We start from the raw sequence: 23,287 nt of genomic DNA on the forward strand, positions 1-23,287 counted from the left end.
GCGCCTGTTTCTCTCTTTCCCATTCTGCGTTAAGTGAACGGTTGCAAATGTAGTGAAACCCAATGTAGTGAAACCCCGTCTCTACTAAAAATGCAAAAAAATTAGCCGAGTGTGATGCGGGCACCATCACCTCCCCATTACAGAATGCGGTAAAGAGTACACAGAGGAGTCTCAATGGGGTTGGAGGGTGAATTTTTTAAATCTGTGTATAAATTACTAAGCAAACCCTAAGTGACTCATGCATAAACTAAAAAAGAATCAACACAACAACAAAAGGTGTGAGAACTGAATTACTGGGTGAATACAGCTCATGTTTTAAATTGACCTCTGAGTAGCATGTAGAGAGGCAGACCAGAATTTTATTTAATAGGTTTTGAAAACTAAATTGACTTTCAAACTATGGCTCACAAAATTAGATTGGACATATGTTATGAGTTTAGGAAAGTTGACTGTCTACTAAAATAGAAGATTTATGTAGGAACCAGAGTCTCCAAAAATATAAATATATAGGATAAAATCCAAAAGTATTTGTCATACCAAAAATCCAGGAATCCTCAACTTGAATGAAAAATGACAACAAATGCTAACACCAGGATGGCACAAATGTTGGAATTCTCTAACAAAGATTTTAAAGCAGTCATCATAAAAATACTCCAAGAAGCAATTATAAACACCTTTAAAACAAATGGCAAAATAGAAAGCCTCGGCAAAGAAATTAAAGATATAAATAATAATTTTAACAATTTCACAATGGAAAAATATAACAAATTTTTAAAAACTCACTAGATGGGCTCAAAAGCAGAAGAAAAAAGAAATAACCAATGATCTTGAAGATAGGTCAATAGAAGTTATATAATTTAGCATCATAAGGAAAATAGATGAAAAAAAATGATCAGAAAGTCAGGGATCTGTGGAAAGGCAACGAAAGATCTAACATTTATGTCACTGGCGCAAAAAAGCAAAAGAATGAGTGTGGAATAGAAACACATTTTTTAAAAAAAATAGTGGCTGAAACATTTTAAAATTTGGTGAAAAACATACAGATTTAAGAAGCTGTGTGAATGCCACAGAAAATAAATCAAAAATCAGAAATTTAACCTTAATATAGCATCATACAAAGTATATTCTCTGACAATAATGGAATTACATATAAATTAATCATAAAAAAAGAAAATCTCCAAACTCTCGAAAATTAAATAACACACTTAAAAATAATTCACAGCTCGATGAGAAAGTCTAATGGAAATTTTAAATAGTGTATATTGGACTGAATTAAAAGGAAATGACATATCAAAATCTGTTGGATACAGCTGAAATAATGTTTAAAGGGCAGACACTTCTCAAAAGAGGACATTCATGCAGCCAACAAACATATGAAAAAAAGCTTAACATCACTGATCCTTAGAGAAATGCAAATCAAAAACACAATGAGATACCATTTCATGCCAGTCAGAATGGCAATTGTTAAAAAGTCAAGAAATAACAGATGCTGGTGAGGTTGCAGAGAAATAGGAATGCTTTTACACTATTCTTGGGAATGTAAATTAGTTCAACCATTGTGGAAGACGGTGTGGCAATTCCTCAAAAATCTAGAAACAGAAATACCATTTGACCCAGCAGTCTCATTACTGGGTGTATACCCAAAGGAATATAAATAATTCTATTATGAAGATACATGTGTATATTCATAACAGCACTATACACAATAGCAAAGACATGGAATCAACCTAAATGCCTATCAATGATAGACTGGATAAAGAAAATGTGGCACATATACACCATAGAATACCACACAGCCATAAAAAGGAATGAGATCATGTCCTTTGCAGGGACATGGATGGAATTGAAAGCAATTACCCTCAGCAAACTAATGCAGTAACAGAAAACCAAACACCGTATGCTGTCACCTATAAGTGGGAACTGAACAATAAGAACACACGGACACAGGGAGGGGAATGACACACACTGAGGCCTGTTAGGAGGTGGAGGGTAAGGAAGGAGAGCATTAAGAAAAATAGTTAATGCATGCTGGGCTTAATACCTAGGTAATGGGTTGATAGGTGCAGCAAACCACCATGGCACATGTTTACCTATGTAACAAACCTGCACATCCTGCACATGTACCCCAGAACTTAAAATAAAAATAAAAATGTAAAAACGAATGTTTAAAAGGAATATATAAAACTCTAGACACTTAGGGCCAGGCACGGTGGCTCACAACTGTAATCCCCAGCACTTTGGGAGGCCGACGTGGGTGGATCACTGGAGGTCAGAAGTTTGAGACCAGCTTGGCCAACATGGTGAAACCCCATCTCTACTAAAAATACAAAAATTAGCTGGGCGTGATGGTGGGTGCCTGTAATCCCAGCTACTCGGGAGGCTGAGGCAGGAGAATTGCTTGAACCCGGGAGATACACGTTGCGGTGAGCTAGGATTGTGCCACTGCACTCCAGCCTGGGTGACAGAGTGAGACTGAGTCTCAAAAAAAAAAAAAAAAAAAAAAAAAAAAACAACCAAACACTAGACACTTACATCAGAAAAAAAAAAAAAGAAAGAAATCTCAAATCAATAATCCAAGTTTCCACGTCAAGACACTAGCAAAACAAGAGCAAAATAAATACAAAGTAAAGAGAAGCAAACAAATAAGAACAGAAATCAGTGAGATTAAAAACAAATAGAGAAAATAAATAAAACCCAAAGTTAATTTTAACAGTGTCCAGTAAGATTGATAGACCTGTAATAAGACAAAGAAAAAAAGAGGGCAAATTATCAAAATCAAGAATGGAAGAGGAGATATCACTACAGATCCCGCAAACATTAAAAGGATGAGAATGGAATACTGCAGAGAACTCTGCAAACATAAGTTCAACAACTTGGATGAAATTCATAAAATCCTTTAAAACCGCAAACTACCAATATGCATCCAAGATGAAAGAGATCATCTGAACAGTCCTATAACAACTTAAAAGTTTGAATTTGCAGTTTAAAAACCACCTAAAATAGAAGTCTCCAAACTCATAGTTTCACTGTAAATTTTGTTAAACATTTAAAGAAATGACACCAGTTCTAGATAATCTATTCCAGAAAACAGAAAACGAGGAAACACTTCTCAACCCATTTTTATGAGGTCAGCATTATATGAAGCTTAATACAAAACTGAGAACATACGTAGGCTAAGAGTTTTAGTCTCTATCTTAAGAACAGCAAGAAGCAAATTTAGGATTTGTCAAAGTCAAGTCAAAGATAAAGCTTTGTCAAGAGTCAAGAGTCGGGTGGATCACGAGGTCAGGAGATCGAGACCATCCTGGCTAACACGGTGAAACCCCATCTCTACTAAAAAATACCAAAAACTAGCCGGGCGAGGTGGCGGGCGCCTGTAGTCCCAGCTACTCGGGAGGCTGAGGCAGGAGAATGGCGTGAACCCGGGAGGCGGAGCTTGCAGTGAGCTGAGATCCGGCCACTGCACTCCAGCCGGGGTGACAGAGCGAGACTCTGTCTCAAAAAAAAAAAAAAAAAAAAAAAAAAAAAGTAGGAATAATAACGGACAGTTATATTCTTCCTTTCAGTTGCTCTTCACTCCTAAACTGGAGAGATAAGCAAGCTACATCTGTTCCTTCATGCGTTCTTTCTCCTGGCCCTACTACCCTTCTCTGGCTTGTCTTTCTTTTCTTCTTTCTTTCTTTCTTTCTTTTTCTTTCTCTTTCCTTTCTTTCCTTTCTTTCTTTCCTTTCTTTCTTTTCTTCTTTCTCTTTCTCTCTTTCTCTCTCTTCTCTCTTTCTTTCTCTCTCTCTCTCTCTCTCTTTCTCTCTCTCTCTCTCTCTCTCTCTCTCTTTCTTTCTTTCTTTCTTTCTTTCTTTCTTTCTTTCTTTTTTTTTTGACACAGGCTTTTTTGACTCCAGTCTGTTGCCCACGCTGGAGTCCAGGCCTGTCATCCAGGCTGGAGTGCAGTGGCACCATCTCGGCTCACTGCAACCTCCACCTCCTGGGTTCAAGCAATTCTCCTGCCTCAGCCTCCAGAGTAGCTGGGATTACAGGCACTAGCCATAATGCCCAGCTAATTTTTGTATTTTTGTAGAGACGGGGTTTTGCCATGGTGGCCAGGCTGGTCTCAAACTCCTGACCTCAGGTGATCCACCTGCCTTGGCCTCTCAAAGTGCTGGGATTACAGGCGTGAGCCACCGTGCCTGGCTCTCTGGCTTGTCGTTCAAAGAAAAAAGACAAAAGTGCTGGGATTACCTGCGTGAAAAAAGACAAAGTGCTGGGATTACAGGCGTGAGCCACCACACCTGGCCCTCTGGCTTGTCTTTCAAAGAAAAAAAAAGCCTCCATTACAGCTTGCCAGCTGCAAGGAAGAAATTAAGGGGGAAGAATGCTAACTTCTTGCACCAATTACCAAAAAACCCCAGAATTTATTGTTCTAGTATATTTTAATGTTTTGTTTTTAGAAATTCAAGCATTCTAAATCCCAGACATTTGACTTTAAAGAGTCTCTGTACCAGCAGAAGTTATATTCAACATTTTATGTGTGGGCACACAGTTTGTATCAAATTTATTTTAGTCTGTGATTCCCTCACCACACCGAATGGAGGGGTATTATGTTCTTCCATGAAGTTAGAATTTAGAGCAACATCTTGCTAAATAGAAGTTATATCAATGTAAACTGTCAAATGCCAAGTATTTGTTGGTATATTTAAAAAGAGAAAGAAATACAAAACAAATAATTAACATTAAATACTTTAATTAATGTATGGTTTATAGTTAAGTCCAGATATGGTCCAATCTTCTATACCTTCTTCATATTGGAGACTGCATACTATAAATGAATAGTCATAATCTTGACCTTAAAGCATTGCAAAATTATGAATTTACATTTACATTATCAAATAAAAATTACATTATGCCAATATAGTTTAGTGTTAACTTGAAAACGGGTAACCCACGAATTGCCTATTTATAAGTTTTCTGTATTGCCTTATCCTCAAGTAGAATATTCTGCCTAATCATCAGGAGATTCCTTATAAGCAGGGCTGCTTTGTCTATTCTCCGAATCTTTAGAGTTGGTTAGTTGTAGCTGATGCACGCTAAATGTGAGGCCTGGGCTCTCCCTGTCAGCACACTGGGGTCCCATTGTCACCTGCACCTCCAAGATTACCAAGGTCGGTCTCTTCTGCCCTCTCTCCCCCTGTCTCTCCCTCTCTCCCTCCCGCCCTCCCTTCCTCTCTTCCCTTCCTTCTCTCTCTCTCTCACACATACACCCTCCACACACACGCTTCATGGATATACTGTCCCTCCACTAACGCACGACTCGCTCCTCATAGCACAACTTGGATCAAAGTCTCAGACCCCTGAAGATCTCTCGCATGGGATCGCCATTCTTCCTGCTTTGCACTCAAGGCGCAGGACCTGGAGTTCTCAGTTTCCAAGCAAGACTGGTCGAGTCTAAGTCGGATTGGCTGCGGTAGAAAGACATTATACCAAATCACAAAGCTAGGATTTTCATCTCCCTCTTAGTCTCCGCCCTCGAATCCTGGCAACAGGGCGCTGTGTGTTTTCTGAGAGGAACCCGGCCTGGGGTTGCTATGGAGACAGGACGCAGAAACTTACAGAGCAACCAGGATCCAGAAATCGCTTAAGAGACCGCGGCAAAGTAACTGAACGGAATTGCCTTCTTCCATATTTTCACGCCCCTTTCATCCAGAACATTTTTTCTCGAACTGCTTCCATGGAAGACTCAACCTCCCCGAAGCTAGAAAAAGAAAACCAAGAAGAACTACGGGAAGCAAGGCGATCATGGGAAGGAAAGACAGCAGCTTCTCCCCAGTATTCTGAGCCTGAGTCGTCTGAGCCCTTGGAGGCGAAGCAGGGGCCAGAAACTGGACGCCAGTCCCGAAGCAGCCGTCCTTGGAGCCCCCAGTCTAGAGCCAGGACGCCTCTGGGTGGCCCTGCGGGGCCAGAAACATCATCACCTGCTCCTCTCTCTCCGCGGGAGCCCTCTTTCACTCCTGCTCCCCCGGCTCCGGGCAGACAAGACCTCGCGGCACCACCTCAGTCAGACAGGACCACAAGTGTGATTCCTGAAGCTGGGACACCTTATCCTGATCCTTTGGAACAATCATCTGATAAAAGAAAATCAATTCCTCTTCACACAAGCCAGTCAGAGCGAAACGCCTTTCAACAGTCTCAGCAACCCAAATCCCACCTGTGTGGATCAACGGACGTGAGCTGTAACAACGCTAAACAGAAAGAGCTGAGATTTGACGTTTTTCAGGAGGCAGACTCAAACAGTGACTGTGATTTACAGCTGCCTGCGCCTGGGGGCTCTGAAGTGGCCCCCAGCATGCTTGAGACCACCATTCAGAATGCTAAGGCTTACCTGCTGAAGACTAGTAGCAAGTCGGGCTTTAATCTGTAAGTCTCAGAGGGAAAAAAGATAAAAGTTTGGCAAAGCAAGAGGGTATGTGAGTATCTCTGTATGAGAGTGTGTTTCTGTGAGTGAATCAAAAAGTATTTGAAAAGACTGTATTAGTAAAAGAGAGTTAATGACATAACTCTGGATCACATGACTCAAAACACGTCATTAATGGAGATTCTTATGCCTTTTTTCTTAACCTTTTTTTTTTTTTTTTGAGACGGAGTCTCACTCTGTCGCCCAGGCTGGAGTGCAGTGGCCAGATCTCAGTTCACTGTGAGCTCCGCCTCCTGGGTTTACGCCATTCTCCTGCCTCAGCCTCCCAACTAGCTGGGACTACAGGCGCCCGCCACCACGCCCGGCTAGTTTTTTGTATTTTTTTAGTAGAGACGGGGTTTCACCATGTTAGCCAGGATGGTCTCGATCTCCTGACCTCGTGATCCGCCCGTCTCAGCCTCCCAAAGTGCTGGGATTACAGGCTTGAGCCACCGCGCCCGGCCTTCCTGCAGCTTCTTTAAAGATCCTAGGCACACACAAAAAATAAAACTTAGGAATTATGGAGTCTCGGGCTTGAAAGATATCATAAAGACCATAAAGTCCAAGCATCTCTCCAGGATGCTTGTGAAAAATAACTGTCTACCAGTGAAAGCAATCACATGTCTCTCATCTGTAGATGCTATGGCTTGCATGGCTTTTGAGTTCCCAACCCAGGCTGTGCTAGGGTGACCACCATCTCAGTTTGGCTGAGTGCTGAAAGTTCTTTATCCTAAGAAACCCCTTAGTCCTCACAAACTGGGAGAACTGGTCACTATACAAGCTACCTAGAACACATGCCATTTTATCCAAGTCTCTTAAAATGTGATGATCAATAGTCTACATATGTTCTGCTCATCCCATTATAGCTTTAATTTTAGAACTTATGACAGTATAGATTTCTATAGATTTTTGCTTCCAGAGTTACATAATGATAGGGTCAATAGTTTTTTAGGGTTAGAAGGGATTTTGGAAAACATCTAATACAACTCATTTGTTTTTGTAAATGAGGAGACCAAGTCATGGAGAACCGAATTTGCTCAAGATTCCAGTGGCTGACAACACTTACGGACTCTTACCTCTCCCTCCATCACCAAGCTCCAGCCCCATGGCTGTTCCCTGTGCCCAGAAGGCTTCTTTTCTAAGTGTTTGTCTGGCTGACTCCTCATTCTTCAGAACTCAACTTCCATGGAACACTACTAAAAAGCTTATTCTTTTCCTTCATAGCATTTAATGTCATTTATAATTTTATGTACAGAGAGATAGACTTATATTTGATTATCTGACTCTCCCACTAGATTGCAGGCCCCCAGAGGTCAGGGACTCTGAATTTTGTATACTACTATATACTTAGGGTTGGCACAGTGCTAGCAACTATTAATCGAGTAAGAAGAAATGAATGCTTTTTATATTCTTTCACCCTACAACAACCAACATAGAAGACTTCTTGTTGTTGCTGTTGGTTTTGTCTTTGTTTTGAGATGGAGTCTGCTTTGTCACCCGGGCTGCAGTGTAGTGGCACCATCTTGGCTCATTGTAGCCTCTGCCTCCCGGCTTCAAGCGATTCTCCTACCTCAGCCTCCCAAGTAACTGGGATTACAGGCGTGAGCCACTGTGCCCAGCCTTAACACAGAAGACTTCTGTGACAGAATGTTTGGGGTTCTGTTTTCCTATCCACAAGCAAGCAATCACTTCTGCAGTGGGCACCAACTAGGTGTCCTCTGATTCAATTCTGACATATCCACCTGGAGATAGCATCAGATCCCACAGGTTGAGGGCTCAATCCCACAAGACTTCCCCACACTTCCAATGCCAATCACACGCCCCAGGCTGATTAACCTGTGCTTCTGACCAACCAGCTATAAATCAGGGATCCCACAGCTCCCTCCTTGGGTTTGACTGATGTGCTAGAGTGGCTCACAGAACTCAGGGAAACACTAGTATTACTGGCTTATTATAAAGGATATTACAAAGGATGCATATGAAGAGATATTGGGTAAGGAGTGCAAAGCTTCCATGCCCTCTCTGGGAAGGCCACCCTCCAGCAACCTCCATGTGTTCAGCTGTCAGATGCTCCCCGAAACCTGTTCTCTTGGGTCTTTTATGGAGATGTTATTGGATAGGCATGACTGATGACTGTGTAGAAATGTGACTTATAGGGGTATAATCTAATGCTAATAGATTGAGTGGGGAAACCCAGCAAGGCCTATCCAGATTCTTCTTGGCCTCTCTGTGGAGCATTCTTTCCTCCTTGATATGGAGCGGGACCTCTTTTGAAATGCGGGTCTTATGACCGTCAATCAGATAAAGTAGGTTAGAGAATTTCATTATGGCCAGACATGGAGAAAGGTTAGAGTATACTTTCAGTTTCTTAGGCCTATCTTGGGGAGAAATGAAAAGCAGTATGAGACTTATGAGTCAGAAACTATGGATGAAAACCAATATATATAAATCATAATTCCCAAGTTTTCACCATAATCTATTGGGGTGCTTCCTGATTAATCAGTAAATATTAATTAAATGCCTACTGAATATACATTGTGGCAAATATTTGCAGCTATTACTAGGCTTTAAGATACAGGAGATACAATTTTAAAGTCTAATGAATAAAAACGTTAATGTATGATGTGAGAAATCTCATGAAATGTGAGATCAGTTTGAAATACTATTTATTAGTTAATTTTTTTTTTTTTTTTGAGACAGAATCTCACTCTGTCCCCCAGGCTGGAGTGCAGTAGTACGATCTCGGCTCACTGCAAGCTCTGCCTCCCAGGTTCACGCCATTCTCCTGCCTCAGCCTCCCGAGTAGCTGGGACTACAGGTGCCCGCCACTACACCCGGCTAATTTTTTTTTGTATTTTTAGTAGAGACGTGGTTTCACTGTGTTAGCCAGGATAGTCTCGATTTCCTGACTTCATGATCTGCCTGCCTCGGCCTCCCAAAGTGTTGGGATTACAGGCATGAGCCACCACACCCAGCCTATTAGTTAATATTTTAAACTACAATTTACTTAAGCTGCAAGAATGTAATTTGCTACCCTGTAGTGGATTCTACTTGAATTTCTGATATAAACTTCTTGACATATTGCCCTATGTTAGATAACCAACATGAATTTACAAACTGTTAAAATTGCAAAGGAACACATTACAAATACTTGTGAGTTCACTAACAATTTAAAACTGAATGCAAAAACATGAGAAATTTTTCTTTATTGAATTATTTTATATTTTATAATTGATATTACTTACATATCTAAATTTAATTTTATTTCCAAATGCTGTCTCTGAGGTAATAAGTGAATATCTTCCATAATATTCACTGCTATCCTCTAAGTGCTTTAGTGCCTGCAGTTCAAAATTGTTTAGTAAAAGATGACTTTAACTCCATCTCTTATATGCAGATCTAATTTGACAGCCATAAAACCTATTTTTCATGGCACTTTAAACAATCTTTGACTGAAATATGGAATCTGAAAATGGTTTTTCATCATTGAACTAAAAGGCTATAGGAAAGAATTGCTTGCTCCTTTTCTTCCATTAAAAAAATAAATTGTTAATCCTCCCTAATAGAAAAAACTATAATTGTAAATTAAAACCTAATACATATATTTCATAATTTGACACAAAGGCATTTTCAGGTGTGGACTTGAATAAAGCACATATATGCATTATATTGAAACCTGAAAAATAAAATGAAAATTTGGACTGTGAGTCCCTAATTTGATGCCATCCACATCTGCTACTGAAGCAGATCAAACCCTTTCATTATTAACCCAGCTATTGCCCGATAACCAACAGTGTTTTTAGTCTGGAGTCTTCTCCATGAGTTTTCTTTTTCTTTTCTTTTCGAGATGGAGTCTCACTTTGTCACCCATGCTGGAGTGCAGTGGCATGATCTCAGCTTACTGCAACCTCCGCCTCCCAGGTTCAAGTGATTTTCCTGACTCAGCCTCCCAAGTAGTTGGAATTACAGGTGCCTGCTACCACACCTGATTAATTTTTTTTTTTTTTTTTAATTTAGACGGGGTTTTACCATGTTGGTTAGGCTGGTCTTAAATTCCTGACCTCAGGTGATTCACCCACTTGTGGCTTCCAAAGTGCTGGGATTACAGGCAGCCACTGCGCCCAGCCTTCTCCATGAGTTCCAACAGTGCATGAATATTAAGGAAGCTTGATGAAGTTTTAAAGAAACTTCTAGTCAAAATATTTCTGTTCATTTACAAGAATTATTTGAGGAAGGAATTTTATATTCTTCAAATATTGTATAATATTTTTAACTGCCCTTTACATTGATCTCCCATATAACATACATATTTTTCTTTGACATTTCTGAGGTCATTAGATAAATATAAACATTAAATGAAAAAGAAAAAACAAAAAATATAGCTTGGGTCAATTAATAGAAAGGCAATTATTGAACAACTATTTATTTTGTTTCACATTAAAGAGAGGAGCTACATAAAACCCTAACTTGGCTGTGAAGAACCTACTGCAGTTGCTGAATAGGAAATGTATAATGTAATAAAATTTCAGAGCAGCACATTATTGTCCTCAGAAAGAACCCCTCTGAACCGGGGAAGGATGACTTTGGGGAATGACTTGAGTGCTAAGTCCCTAAGAACGAAAGGAGTTTTAAATTATTTTTTGAGAGAAATTATATATATGGTTCACAGCAAGCAAAAGCTCCCAGGTAGAACTTAGCCAATATATGAAAGTAATTTTTATTAGAAGGTCTAAATGAACTAATAATTAGAAACAAAGTTGGAGGCCGGGCGCGGTGGCTCAAGCCTGTAATCCCAGCACTTTGGGAGGCCGAGACGGGCGGATCACGAGGTCAGGAGATCGAGACCATCCTGGCTAACACGGTGAAACCCCGTCTCTACTAAAAATACAAAAAACTAGCCGGGCGAGGTGGCGGGCGCCTGTGGTCCCAGCTACTCGGGAGGCTGAGGCAGGAGAATGGCGTGAACCCGGGAGGCGGAGCTTGCAGTGAGCTGAGATCCGGCCACTGCACTCCAGCCTGGGCGACAGAGCAAGACTCCGTCTCAAAAAAAAAAAAAAAAAAAAGAAACAAAGTTGGAGAGATACGATGCGTACCCACCAGAGAAGCAATTTATACAAATTTCCACATTGAACAGAGGAGTTTTTTCTCAATAAAAGAGCACTTTGACAGGACACAGGAACACTTTGACAGACATTTTGGCCTCTTAACATTCACTTTGTAATTCTGGTATTTGAAAAAACAAACACTAGCAGTTCTATATAAAATGTAATGAATTACTGAGAGGATAGAGGCAATTTCATTAATTCAGTTGTGAAATAAAAATCTAGGGCAGTGTTTGTAATAGAATAGAACAAAATGTTAGATTGTATCACATTTCAATAAAGGTACATAATATTTAATGGCACTTTTTTGTTGTGTGTAAGTGGATGTTATAATATGAAATGCAAGATGTTCTGAGAAACACTGAAGTACCAATTGGCTTTAAAAAAAAAAATGGAAAGAAAGAGAACAAATCTTAAAGACAGAGTCAACAGGATTAGAAATCAAATTGGATTGGGTGAGGGCAGGGGAAGGGGAATGGAAAAGAAGTTATAGTAAACTGAAAAATAATGTTAATCACTTTTAAATATATAACGAAAAGATTGTAATTTCAGAAATAAAGTGTGAAAATGTACCTGATGTGGAATATGTATCATGCTCTAAAATGTTTTTCTTTAATAACTTAAACATCCTTATTATATTGGAATCATTTCCTGAGGAAAACTCTAGGATAAGTTATTTCTGGCATAGTAGAAATTACCTTAAGTGTTATCCACTGAAAATCTCTAAAGACTTTCAGTTATTGAAGTTCTCTAAAAACAAACTAACTGAGTCTGCAAATAGTTGTTCAATAATTGCCTACTTTCTATTAATTGACCTAAGCTATATTTTTTCTTTTTTTCTTTTTCATTTAACGTCTATATTTAGCTAATGACCTCAGAAATATCAAAGAAAAATGCTTCTTCAAATGCTCTTGACATGTATATTATCTGGAATTTTCTCTGTTTGGATAGATATGATCATCTTTCTAATATGTTGACCAAGATATTAAATGAGCGTCCTGAAAATGCTGTTGACATCTTTGAAAATATTAGCCAAGATGTGAAGATGGCACATTTTAGTAAAAAATTTGATGCACTCCACAATGAGAATGAGATGCTTCCAACATATGAAATAGCAGAAAAGCAGAAGGCTCTCTTTCTCCAGGGACCAAGTTTGGAAGGAGTTGACCAAGAATTGGAAGATGAAATAGTAAGTCACTACTATAAATTTTAATAATTAAATCTTAGGATTTTATTTGGGATGAATGGCTGTGGTTTTAAATTCATACCAACTGTATTTTATAGCTTTTTTTTTTTTAGACAGGTGCCCAGGCTTGCAGTACAATGGCATGATCCTGGCTCACTGCAGCCTCTACCTCTCAGGGTCAAGTGATTCTCCTCCCTCAGCCTCCTGAGTAGCTGGGACTTCAGGCACGTGCCACCATGCCCAGCTAATTTTTGTATTTTTAGTAGAGATGGGGTTTCGCCATATTGGCCAGGCTGGTCTCAAACTCCTGACCTCAAGTGATCTGCCTACCTTGGCCTCCCAGAATGTTGGGATTACAGGAGTGAGCCACTGCACCTGGCCTTTATAGCTTCTTATATAGTATTTGCATCTTATTTTTTGAAAATATCTTCAAGCCTTCTTTAGTCAACCTTATTTCACATTACTCATTTCCTTGATTAGGGATTTCTTATTTTTTCATACTGTGTTTTAGTATTTTGCAAGCTAAAACAGATTCTTATAGGTTTGTATGCTAAGTTTCTTAATATTAGAGAAAAGGATTTCTTCACATGTTCTATTCTCCAAGGTGCCTGGTGCAGATCTGGATGTACAGCTATCTTTTGCTAAAGATTTGTTGAATAATGAATAAATGTTAGATAACTAAAAATCAGGTTTTAAATCAAGTTGCATATTTATTAGAAAATTCAGAAGCACTTCTAATGTCATTTGTATTTTCTTCTAAGACAAGCTCCTTATGTTATGACTTGATATTATGTATATTACATCAATGGGATGTAATACAAGAGGAGAGGAGTAAAATACTTCTTTAAATCGTCATAGACAAAATGTTGAAAATATTTGGAGAAGGAGTTGGTAACAGAGATTGAAAAAAGCTATAATTAGAGAATAAAATCTTATATATCAAAGAAATTTTAATGTCAAAGATTTCATAATAGTATTGGCTATTCTGTTTCCTAAATACTCATATACCTGTAATTTGTACACATCTGCTGAACTTACGTTCTGTTACCACTAGATTATTTAAGATGTGTGTATATACTTTCAAATTTGATGTTTGGAGTAAGGTATTTTCAAAATAGCACTCTGTCGGGGAAGAGAGAAGAGAGACAGTAGATGCTGTCTCTAGGCTAAGCAGCCTGTGAGGAGAGAGCTAACTGATGCAGTAAGATCTGTAGTACTCATACAAAAGGAACAGGTGATAGGTGTCAAGGAGTTGACATTGGACAGTTTCAACAAGGTGGCAGTTGGTTCTGTAGCCATATCCAGCGATGATGAGTCTGGGAGCAAACAGCATATGGAGATGAGGTAGATAGGCAGGCATTCTCATGCAGGAGTTAATCAAAGAAACTTCAGACTCCAGGGTAAGAATGGGTGCCCTTTATAGGCACAGCATTACAAGGTAGGACTTTGTATCCTAAAACTAGGATATGGGGTGAGAATACAAATAAGCTGTTTTGATCATGGGACCTGGGCCCTTTAACTGGAATCCATAAAACTTCCTCATAAGGGATAAGATTGGCTTTACAGCCTGGAACAGCTGAGTCATCAGGTGAAGATTAAAAGCTCCACCTCGGAAAGTAGAAAGATGCAGGAACAGATAGAGAGGTCTCTCTGATGCATTGAAATATGAACTACATGACCAACCCTGTCCCTGACTTACGTGTTTAGAGTGTTCATGTTTTTATTCCTGCCTTTAACCACACCAGAATTCGTTTGCTTAGTCTTCAGCATTCATTTATTCATTCACCCATTTATTCATACACAATGTGACTACTGCATTCCAAGTACTGAGATACACATGGGAAAAAGACTTTTCTGACTTTAAGTTGCTTACAATTTAGAGAAAGGCAAAAAAGACTGGAAAGCCATTTGATTAGTGCAATAAAGAGCTAGCCTCATTTGATGGCGTAAACATGGGCTTTGGAGGTAGCCAGATCTGAGTTAGAATCCTAGTTCAACTAGCTTGCTAGTTGTGTGATTTTGAGCAAGAGGCTAAACTTTCCAAGCCTTAAGGACAATCAAATGGCAAAAACCTGAGGGGTAGAGGTAGTATATATAAAGGATTTGGCCTATAATAGGAACTTAATAGTAGCAATTATTATTATATTGTTTTGACAACATGATAAATGACAGAATGGAACAACTAACTCTGCTATTGGTAATTGGGCAAGGCTTTTTAGTGGAGGTAATATTTCATTTGGGCTATGAAGGATAAGCAGGAGTTCACCAGGTGAAGACTCTTAGAAATTAAATTCTTAGGAAAAAGAACAATAAAATAATCAGGAAAGATTATTTGATGTTTGGAAAAGTCGAGTGTGGGTTTGAGGGAGTGATTGATGGAAATGAAGTGAACAGAGTGCTTAAAGCCAGACTGTTCTTTGTGCGTTGATAAGTAACTTCTTTCTTGTAAACAGTAAGGAGTTTTTAAATAGAGAATAGCATGGTCTGACTTTTGGTTTAGAAAGATAACTCTGATCATAATATGAAAGATAATGAAAAAAGAAAGGTAGAATGGGGCCGGGAGGAGAGCGTTAGAAGCCTTCTGCTATAGCACAAGTAGTGAGGATGGTGACTAATATATGATAAATGAATACAAGAGGAGGAAATAATGCCAACAAATTTGTATGTGCTAGAATCAATAGGAATCTAACTACTTAAATATTGAAGGTCAAGAAAGTCAGAGGAAGCAAAGATGACTGAACTTTCTGGTGTGAGAAACTGAGATGTCACTGGTGAAGAAAGAGTACATAGAAAAAAGAGAAAACTTTGAGAGAAACGTGAATTAAATATTAAACTGAGATATTTTTAGAATACTCAAGTGAAATTTATCAGAAGTGGCTAGAAATATGTGTAGAATATGGGAGAAAATCAGAGTTAAAGAAACTTTAAACAGCCACTTATCACTTGAAGTGGTGTGGAGAACTCTTCCAAGCATAAAGTGTTGAGAGATGCGATTAAGTGAAAAGGATATTTTAACAACATCAACATTTGGAGCTCAAGAAATAAGGGAGCAATTAAAGAGACTTAAGATGAAATAGTTTTAAAGGGCCAAGTAGGATAGGTACAGCAAATGTCAAGGAAAGACTTTTGCAATCCTACATCAAGGCGATGAGGATTTTAAAAAGTCATTATACTTATTTTGACACTACAATTATAATATAAATAATAGCATATCATTTGTAAGAATAGCAGAGCTCTCAAGTTCTTCATCTTGAGGGTCAAGGTTTGTCTTGTAAGTTACCTTGATCTATAGTTGAAGTTCTTTCCTACTTTTTCACAAATGTGTTTCTTTTCTTTTTTCTTTTTTTTTTTTTTGAGATGGAGTCTGTCTCTGTCATCCAGGCGGGAGTGCAGTGGCGTGATCTCGGCTTACTGTGAGCTCTGCCTGTCAGGTTTATGCCACTCTCCTATCTCAGCCTCCTGAATAGCTGGGACTACAGGCGCCCGCCACCATGCCCGGCTAATTTTTTGTATTTTTAGTAACGATGAAGTTTCACCATGTTAGTCAGGATGGTCTTGATCTACTGACCTCGTGATCTGCCTGACTCGGCCACCCAAAGTGCTGGGATTATAGACGTGAGCCACCACGCCCAGTCTTCACAAATGTGTTTCTATGGTTCATTTGAGACTCTGCTTATTCATTTCTCTGTATTTCTTTGGTGGAATTTTTTTATTTCTCTCATTTTAAATTCAAAATAATTTATTATAAATAGGAGGAGCATCTGACTACATTATGTCTTCAAGTATAGACATGAGTACTTTATTATATGTTCCTTTTATTTATCCCATACATTACATCACCCAGGATACTATATTAATTTTTAGTGATCCTATATAAAACCATGCACTTAATAAATGTTTATTTTTAAAGATATATAGTAATATAGACATATGTAAAACCATACTTTGTTCTAAATACATGTGTACATAGTTATTCTACATCTTATTTTAGGATACTAAGGGAGTCACTTAAATATTTTTTATAAAACAGGAATGTTGAATTTTTATTATTCATAGTGATTATTAAATTTTCTCTACCTATGTACATAAACAAGGTAACTATTATATATTAATGAGTATAAGATACAAGAGAAGCTACATTTATAAATAATGAGAGAAGAACAGAGATTCAGGAATTATCATACTTTGATCTAAATATGTTTGTTTGTTTTTTGAGATGAAGTCTCGCTCTATTGCCTAGGCTGGAATGCAGTGGTGCAATCTCAGCTCACTACAACCTCCTCCTCCCGGGCTCAAGTGATCCGCTTGCCTCAGCCTCCCAAGTAGCTGGGACTACAGGCAGGCACCACCATGCCCAGCTAATTTTTGTATTTCTATTAGAGACGGGGTCTCACCATGTTGACCAGGCTGGTCTCGAACTCCTGAGCTCAGGTGATCCACTCACCTCAGCCTTCCGAAGTGCTGGGATTACAGGCGTGAACCACCGTGCCCAGCCAATTTGATCTAAATCTTGAGAGAAATGTCAAAGAAGTGGTGGAGAAGGTAGAATATCGAGATACATAAAAAAGGCAAGGGAAGCAAGCATTTGTCGTACCGATCAATTTTAACCACAGCATTTGTTTCCCCAGGCAGAAAATGCTCTTCCAAACGTAATGGAGTCAGCTTTTTATTTTGAACAAGCTGGAGTTGGTTTGGGCACAGATGAGACATACCGCATATTTCTTGCCCTCAAACAGCTTACTGACACCCACCCAATCCAAAGATGCCGCTTCTGGGGAAAGATCTTGGGTCTGGAAATGAATTATATTGTAGCTGAAGTGGAGTTTCGTGAGGGGGAAGATGAAGAGGAAGTGGAAGAGGAAGATGTGGCTGAAGAGAGGGACAATGGAGAAAGTGAAGCTGATGAAGATGAGGAAGATGAATTACCAAAGTCCTTTTACAAGGCCCCGCAGGCTATACCAAAAGAAGAAAGTAGAACAGGTGCCAACAAATATGTCTATTTTGTTTGCAATGAACCAGGAAGACCATGGGTGAAGTTACCACCAGTTATACCTGCACAAATTGTTATTGCAAGAAAAATCAAGAAATTTTTCACTGGGCGATTGGATGCTCCCATCATAAGCTACCCACCTTTCCCAGGAAATGAGAGTAATTATTTACGAGCGCAAATTGCCCGAATTTCAGCAGGAACCCACGTCAGTCCTCTAGGATTTTATCAGTTTGGTGAAGAGGAAGGAGAAGAAGAAGAAGAGGTAGAAGGTGGGCAAAATAGCTTTGAGGAAAACCCTGATTTTGAAGGCATCCAAGTGATAGATCTAGTAGAATCCCTATCCAATTGGGTTCATCATGTACAGCATATTCTCTCTCAGGTAAGAGCTTTGCAGTTCTCAATCTATCAGGTAATTAGGCAAATATTCATTAAATTATCACTATAATGCATGAAGACATACAAAATAAAGGCCTTTGGATTCTATTTAATAGGCAGGAAAAGAGATAATTAAAAACACAGCCAAAAATGCAGAGTAATATAAAATGCCGGTGTCTATATAATTGTCTATATAACTGAAGGTCCCAGGGATCTCCAAACAGACTTTATTTTCTATTTGAAAATAAAACACATTCTTCTGTGGAACATTTGACAAATGATGTACAGATTTAGATTTGTGTGTTCTGCAATTACACAAGTTTTTTATATGTTTAATATAGATGGGTACATTAATTTTGAAAACAGTTGTTTAATTTTATCACTATAATACATGTAGCTTTTATGTCAAGAACAGTAAGGGATTATAACAAAAACAAAATCAAAGAAACAGTGCTATATAGCAGTTATGTAACACCTATTGTTCCAGGTGTGTGTGTGTTTGTGTGTGTGTGCGTATCAGATTTAATCTTTACAACAACCCCACGAAACAGTATTATTATCCTCAATTTTCAGATGAGGACATTGAAACAGAGAGTTTAGGAAATGTGACAAAAGGAACATAGCTAATAAGGAACCGAATCAGATGTGAGACTGCACAGAATGGACCCAGTGCATCCACTTAACCCTTGTGCTATACTACCTCATCTGCAGGTAGAAAATCTTCATTATACTTTGATCTAGATAAGAGATACTCTTAGCTTTCTCTACATAAGAGTTAACTAAATGAGACATTATAAACCCTAAACTTCCATAAATAATCTTATTACCACATTTAAATGTTATTGTTAATAATCATTATCATAATAGCTTCAGCTCTCTCATAGATTATTTACCACAAACCAGTAAAATACACTCTTACCTTTTTCACTAAGGTTCTGCTAATTTTAAAATATAAGTGATAATTTTAAAATACACATTCTGTGACTTCAAGAATTTGGCAAATTCTCAAAATAAATAGCATGGCTTTTTCCTTGAAACAACCTAGATGAAAATAGCACTTGGAAAATGTACATAGAATGAATGAATGAATAATCGATTAAATTCCCACAGAGTGACGCTTCATCCTGATCAATTCAAATGAATGTTCTGAAATTTTAAGGTCCCCATTAGACTACTAAATCTTGCAACATTCATTCCCAGGGTCGCTGTAATTGGTTCAACTCCATACAAAAAAACGAGGAAGAAGAAGAGGAAGGAGAGGAAGAAGATGAAGAAAAAGAAGAGCCTGACTACATAGAACAGGAAGTGGGGCCTCCTCTTTTGACACCAATCTCTGAAGATTTAGGTTATTTTACATAACTATTATCACACACAGACACACAAACAATATAATATACTATGTGCATTATTAGTAAATATGAGAGTTGGAAAGCTCTAAAAAGTGAACAAGAGCCAAGGTCTCATCCTCTTCCCATTCGTGTTCTGGGATGATAGGGAGTGAAGAACATAGCTGGCCACATCAGTGTTCTCTGACAGCGGTTGAAGGAGTCATGTAGAGAGGAAACATAAGTTGGCTGTAGCGCTTTCTGGAAATGCTGACAATTGTCTCCTTTATTATTCTTGTCTTGCATTCTGCAGACCATAAACAAATGGCATAAATATTCTTGGTCCTGGTTTTTAAAAACTCTACTCTCATTCCTATATTCTTGTTTCTTTCCCTTCAGTTTTGGAGTATTTGTGCTTGCAACCCTTGATCTCATTTAATAATAATATACCTTTCATTAGGCCATCAAATACTACTCACTCTACGACACAAGCCTCCTTTCCCTTAATAAAACTTCTTGTCTTGGTTGCAAAAATGGAGATATATATTTCAAATTCCATTGTTCCAGAACATTCACGAAGTACCCTCCTGATTTTGTTAAGCTGCTGCTGTTTTTTCTTTCTATATCAAATATGTGTGTATCTGTGTTTGTGCATGCATGTGTGGATTTATAAAAATAGCTTACACAGTAGATTCTTGTCTAGTCAGGAATTAAGCTTTTGCATTTGTCTTTGGGTTCCAGAGATTCAGAATATACCCCCTTGGACAACACGGTTATCCTCAAATCTCATTCCACAATATGCTATTGCAGTCCTTCAATCCAACCTTTGGCCTGGAGCATATGCCTTCTCCAATGGCAAGTAAGTATCTGACCCCTTATGAAGCCATTTCTGTGATTAGTTAAGCTCTGGAAATTATAAATAACCACTACAATGTTAAGCTACTATCATTGTTTTCTTGTTTTTTTGAGACAGAGTCTTGCTCTGTCATCCAGGCTGGAGTGCAGTGGCATGATCTCAGCTCACTACAACCTCCGCCTCCTGGGTTCAAACTATTCTCCTACCTCAGCCTCCCCAGTAGCTGGGATTACAGGCATGCACCACTGTGCCCAGCTAATTTTTGTATTTTTTTTTTTTTTTTTTAGCAGATAACGAGGTTTCACCATGTTAGCCAGGCTGGCCTCAAACTCCTGATCTCATGATTCACCCCACCTCAGCCTCTCAAAGTGCTGGGATTACATGTTTGAGCCACCACGCCTGGCCGCTACTATCATTTTAACTCATCTTTGGCATATTATGTGTGTTTGGCATAAAATTTATTAAAATAACATCTGTGATACACAATAAAACATCAAATTCAGGACATTAGGTAGTAATTCGGACTTCTACCCTTTCATCTTATCAGTTTGTTGAAATAAAATATGGGTTTCATCAATGATTATTTGGGTAATGACTTATTCATTCACTTAGAAGATTAATGGAGATAATTCTAAGCCGTATTTAAATTAGTTTAAATCTCAGATCATTTTTGTTGGAAATCTTGATAAAAGATAATTAAAATATGCTTTATTTAGGCTATCGCTTTCAAAGGAATTAAGATCAAGAGGACACTAAAAATAATTTTATCCCTTACCTAGAACATATACTTCTATTTGTCTTATGTTTCCATTTTTTTCCTAATAACCCAGTGTCAGAAGCTTAGCTTATCTGGAGAGAAAGCTGAGCGGCCAGGTGTTAGAGTAGCCATTAAAGCACAACAAGATAAAAATGAGAGTTAAGCCTTTAATCATTTACTGTGATAGTACAAGCAAGAGAAAGCTTTGACATCCCCGTTCCATTTTCCCCCATGGAATGGCCCTCTAGTGGAGAGTCAGGTGGATCAGCACGGATATGGCTATCATAGATGTGGAGGTGCTGGGGTCATCTCATTGAGAAGGGAATCCTCAAACGGCTCCTGCAGTTTTACAGACCTGGAGACCAAGAGGAGGATGAGAGGGGCTGGAAGGCTGGAAGTGAAAAAGTGCTAAGCACAGAGAGTGAAAAAGTGCTGAGCACAGAGAGCAGAGAAAGGAGGGGTTGGAAAGGTCTCTGCTGAAGGCCTCAGATAAAGAGACCTAGGAATGGAAGCACCTGCTCTAGGAATGCAAACATTGAAGAGCATGACTAGCCAGAGGGGCCAGCGTCCTTGACTGCAACTTCCCGTAGAGACAGCAATGCATTGTATTCCAAGTCTGGTGTGCCAGGTAAACTCTTTGTGATTGCCTATGGTCATACCTAAAAAAAGTAACACATAGGGTTCTAACCACAAGCCCAACTCCTTGCCCAGGCAGGAGTCTGCAGGGTTAGCTATTTTTAAATCTTTCTAACTTTGTGGAAGGTAATAACTTTTTTTTTCCTCCCCTGAAAATAATTGAAAGAAGAAAGGCTTTTGCTTGTGGTCTAGGTGTAGGGTACATTTTAACAGTGTCTGGTCACACATTTTTTTTTTTTTTTAACCAGCTTAAGCAGTTTGGATGAAAACAATTCCCTGTGGTAGAAAAACCATTGAGGAATATTTTACTTCTAGCATTTTACATGTATTACTTTTTAAATTATAGGACCATGATATTCAAGTACTTTAATATTACAGAAGGGTCCATTTTTCTGAGAAATTATATAATAATCTTTTTTCTTTTTTTTTTTTTTTTACTTATAGAAAGTTTGAAAATTTCTACATAGGTTGGGGTCATAAGTATAGTCCAGACAATTATACACCCCCAGTTCCACCACCAGTTTATCAAGAATACCCCAGTGGACCAGAAATTACAGAAATGGATGACCCCAGTGTGGAGGAGGAGCAAGCTTTCAGGGCTGCACAAGAAGCAGTTCTACTTGCATCTGAGAATGAAGAATATGAGGAAGATGAAGATGAGGAAGATGATTATGACTAATAAACATAAAATTAGCCTGGTTTTATGTGACACTGATATACACCCCTTATATGAGACTAATTTTACACTTTTCTGTGTGTGTATATACATACACATGTCAGAAATTATTGAACTGCAAAAGTCAATCTTGAAAATATCAAGCTTGAAATTTCATAGGTAGAAATATTAACATTTTTATTGAAAGATACTCATGGGATTTTCCAGAGGCTAAATAACATGCAATCACATCATTGTTCTGAGGGTTATGGATAATGGAATATGCGCTTGTACATTCTTGTTTTTAAAAGGGTGCAGGTTTCACATGGTCCAAGTGAGGTAAAACAATTAAAATAAATAAATAAATGGTCTCAGGTTTAATTTGTAATATGACAAACACTGGAAGATACAACCCACAGGAAATTCTTGGAAACATCAATACTTTTTTAAGAGTGTCAAGGGGTATGAAGACAAAAATATTGTCACTAGAGTAATGTATTGTTAACCTTTGTAAGAACTGATCTCAGCATGTATTCTTAAACCTTTGTAATTACCTATGGTCGTGACTGTGATATTGTGACCAAACACTGTATAGCATATATATTCATTTTTCCTGCTTGAGATAGTATCATAATTCCATCACCTGCTTAAAACTGTAGGGAACACTGAATTTTTTTTTTCTTTTTCTTTTTCTTTTTTTTTTTTGGCGGGGAGGTGGTTGGGACAGAGTCTCTGTCGCCAGGCTAGAGTGCAGTAGTGCGATCTCGGCTCACTGCCACCTCTGCCTCCTGGGTTCAAGCGTTTCTCCTGCCTCAGCCTCTCGAGAAGCTGGGACTACAGGTGCACGCCACTACGCCTGGCTTTTTTTGTATTTTCAGTAGAGATGGGGTTTCACCATGTTAGCCAGGCTGGTAAATTTTTTTTTTTTTTTGAGACGGAGTCTCGCTCTGTCACCCAGGC

The 23,287-nt window shown here is 38.5% G+C and overlaps 1 protein-coding gene across 2 annotated transcripts; it reads left to right on the forward strand.

Moving 5' to 3' along the window:
* The first annotated feature begins 5,538 nt into the window (after positions 1 to 5,538).
* RSPH4A (radial spoke head component 4A) lies at positions 5,539 to 22,882 on the forward strand. Of its 2 annotated transcripts, XM_033234379.1 has the most exons (6): positions 5,539 to 6,408; positions 12,499 to 12,736; positions 17,362 to 18,102; positions 19,299 to 19,443; positions 20,165 to 20,282; positions 22,117 to 22,882. In XM_033234379.1, exons 1-6 carry the CDS (start codon positions 5,723 to 5,725, stop codon positions 22,349 to 22,351), a joined length of 2,163 nt encoding a protein of 720 aa, XP_033090270.1. In that variant the 5' UTR covers positions 5,539 to 5,722; the 3' UTR covers positions 22,352 to 22,882. The 2 variants fall into 2 exon arrangements, with proteins under 2 accessions (XP_033090270.1, XP_033090271.1); XM_033234380.1 differs by lacking the exon at positions 19,299 to 19,443 and having other exon boundaries at positions 22,117 to 22,139.
* Positions 22,883 to 23,287: the final 405 nt, after the last annotated feature.

Source organism: Trachypithecus francoisi, unplaced genomic scaffold, assembly GCF_009764315.1.
Source record: "Trachypithecus francoisi isolate TF-2019V2 unplaced genomic scaffold, Tfra_2.0 Lachesis_group15, whole genome shotgun sequence".
NCBI lineage: Eukaryota > Metazoa > Chordata > Mammalia > Primates > Cercopithecidae > Trachypithecus > Trachypithecus francoisi.

Bases quoted from the DNA above. Each gene is read 5' to 3' on its own strand.
- RSPH4A (XM_033234379.1), top strand. From the start codon at position 5,723: ATGGAAGACTCAACCTCCCCGAAGCTAGAAAAAGAAAACCAAGAAGAA. The intron at 6,409-12,498 runs GTAAGTCTCAGA...CTGTTTGGATAG, and splicing joins AGCAAGTCGGGCTTTAATCT to ATATGATCATCTTTCTAATA. The intron at 12,737-17,361 runs GTAAGTCACTAC...TTGTTTCCCCAG, and splicing joins AAGAATTGGAAGATGAAATA to GCAGAAAATGCTCTTCCAAA.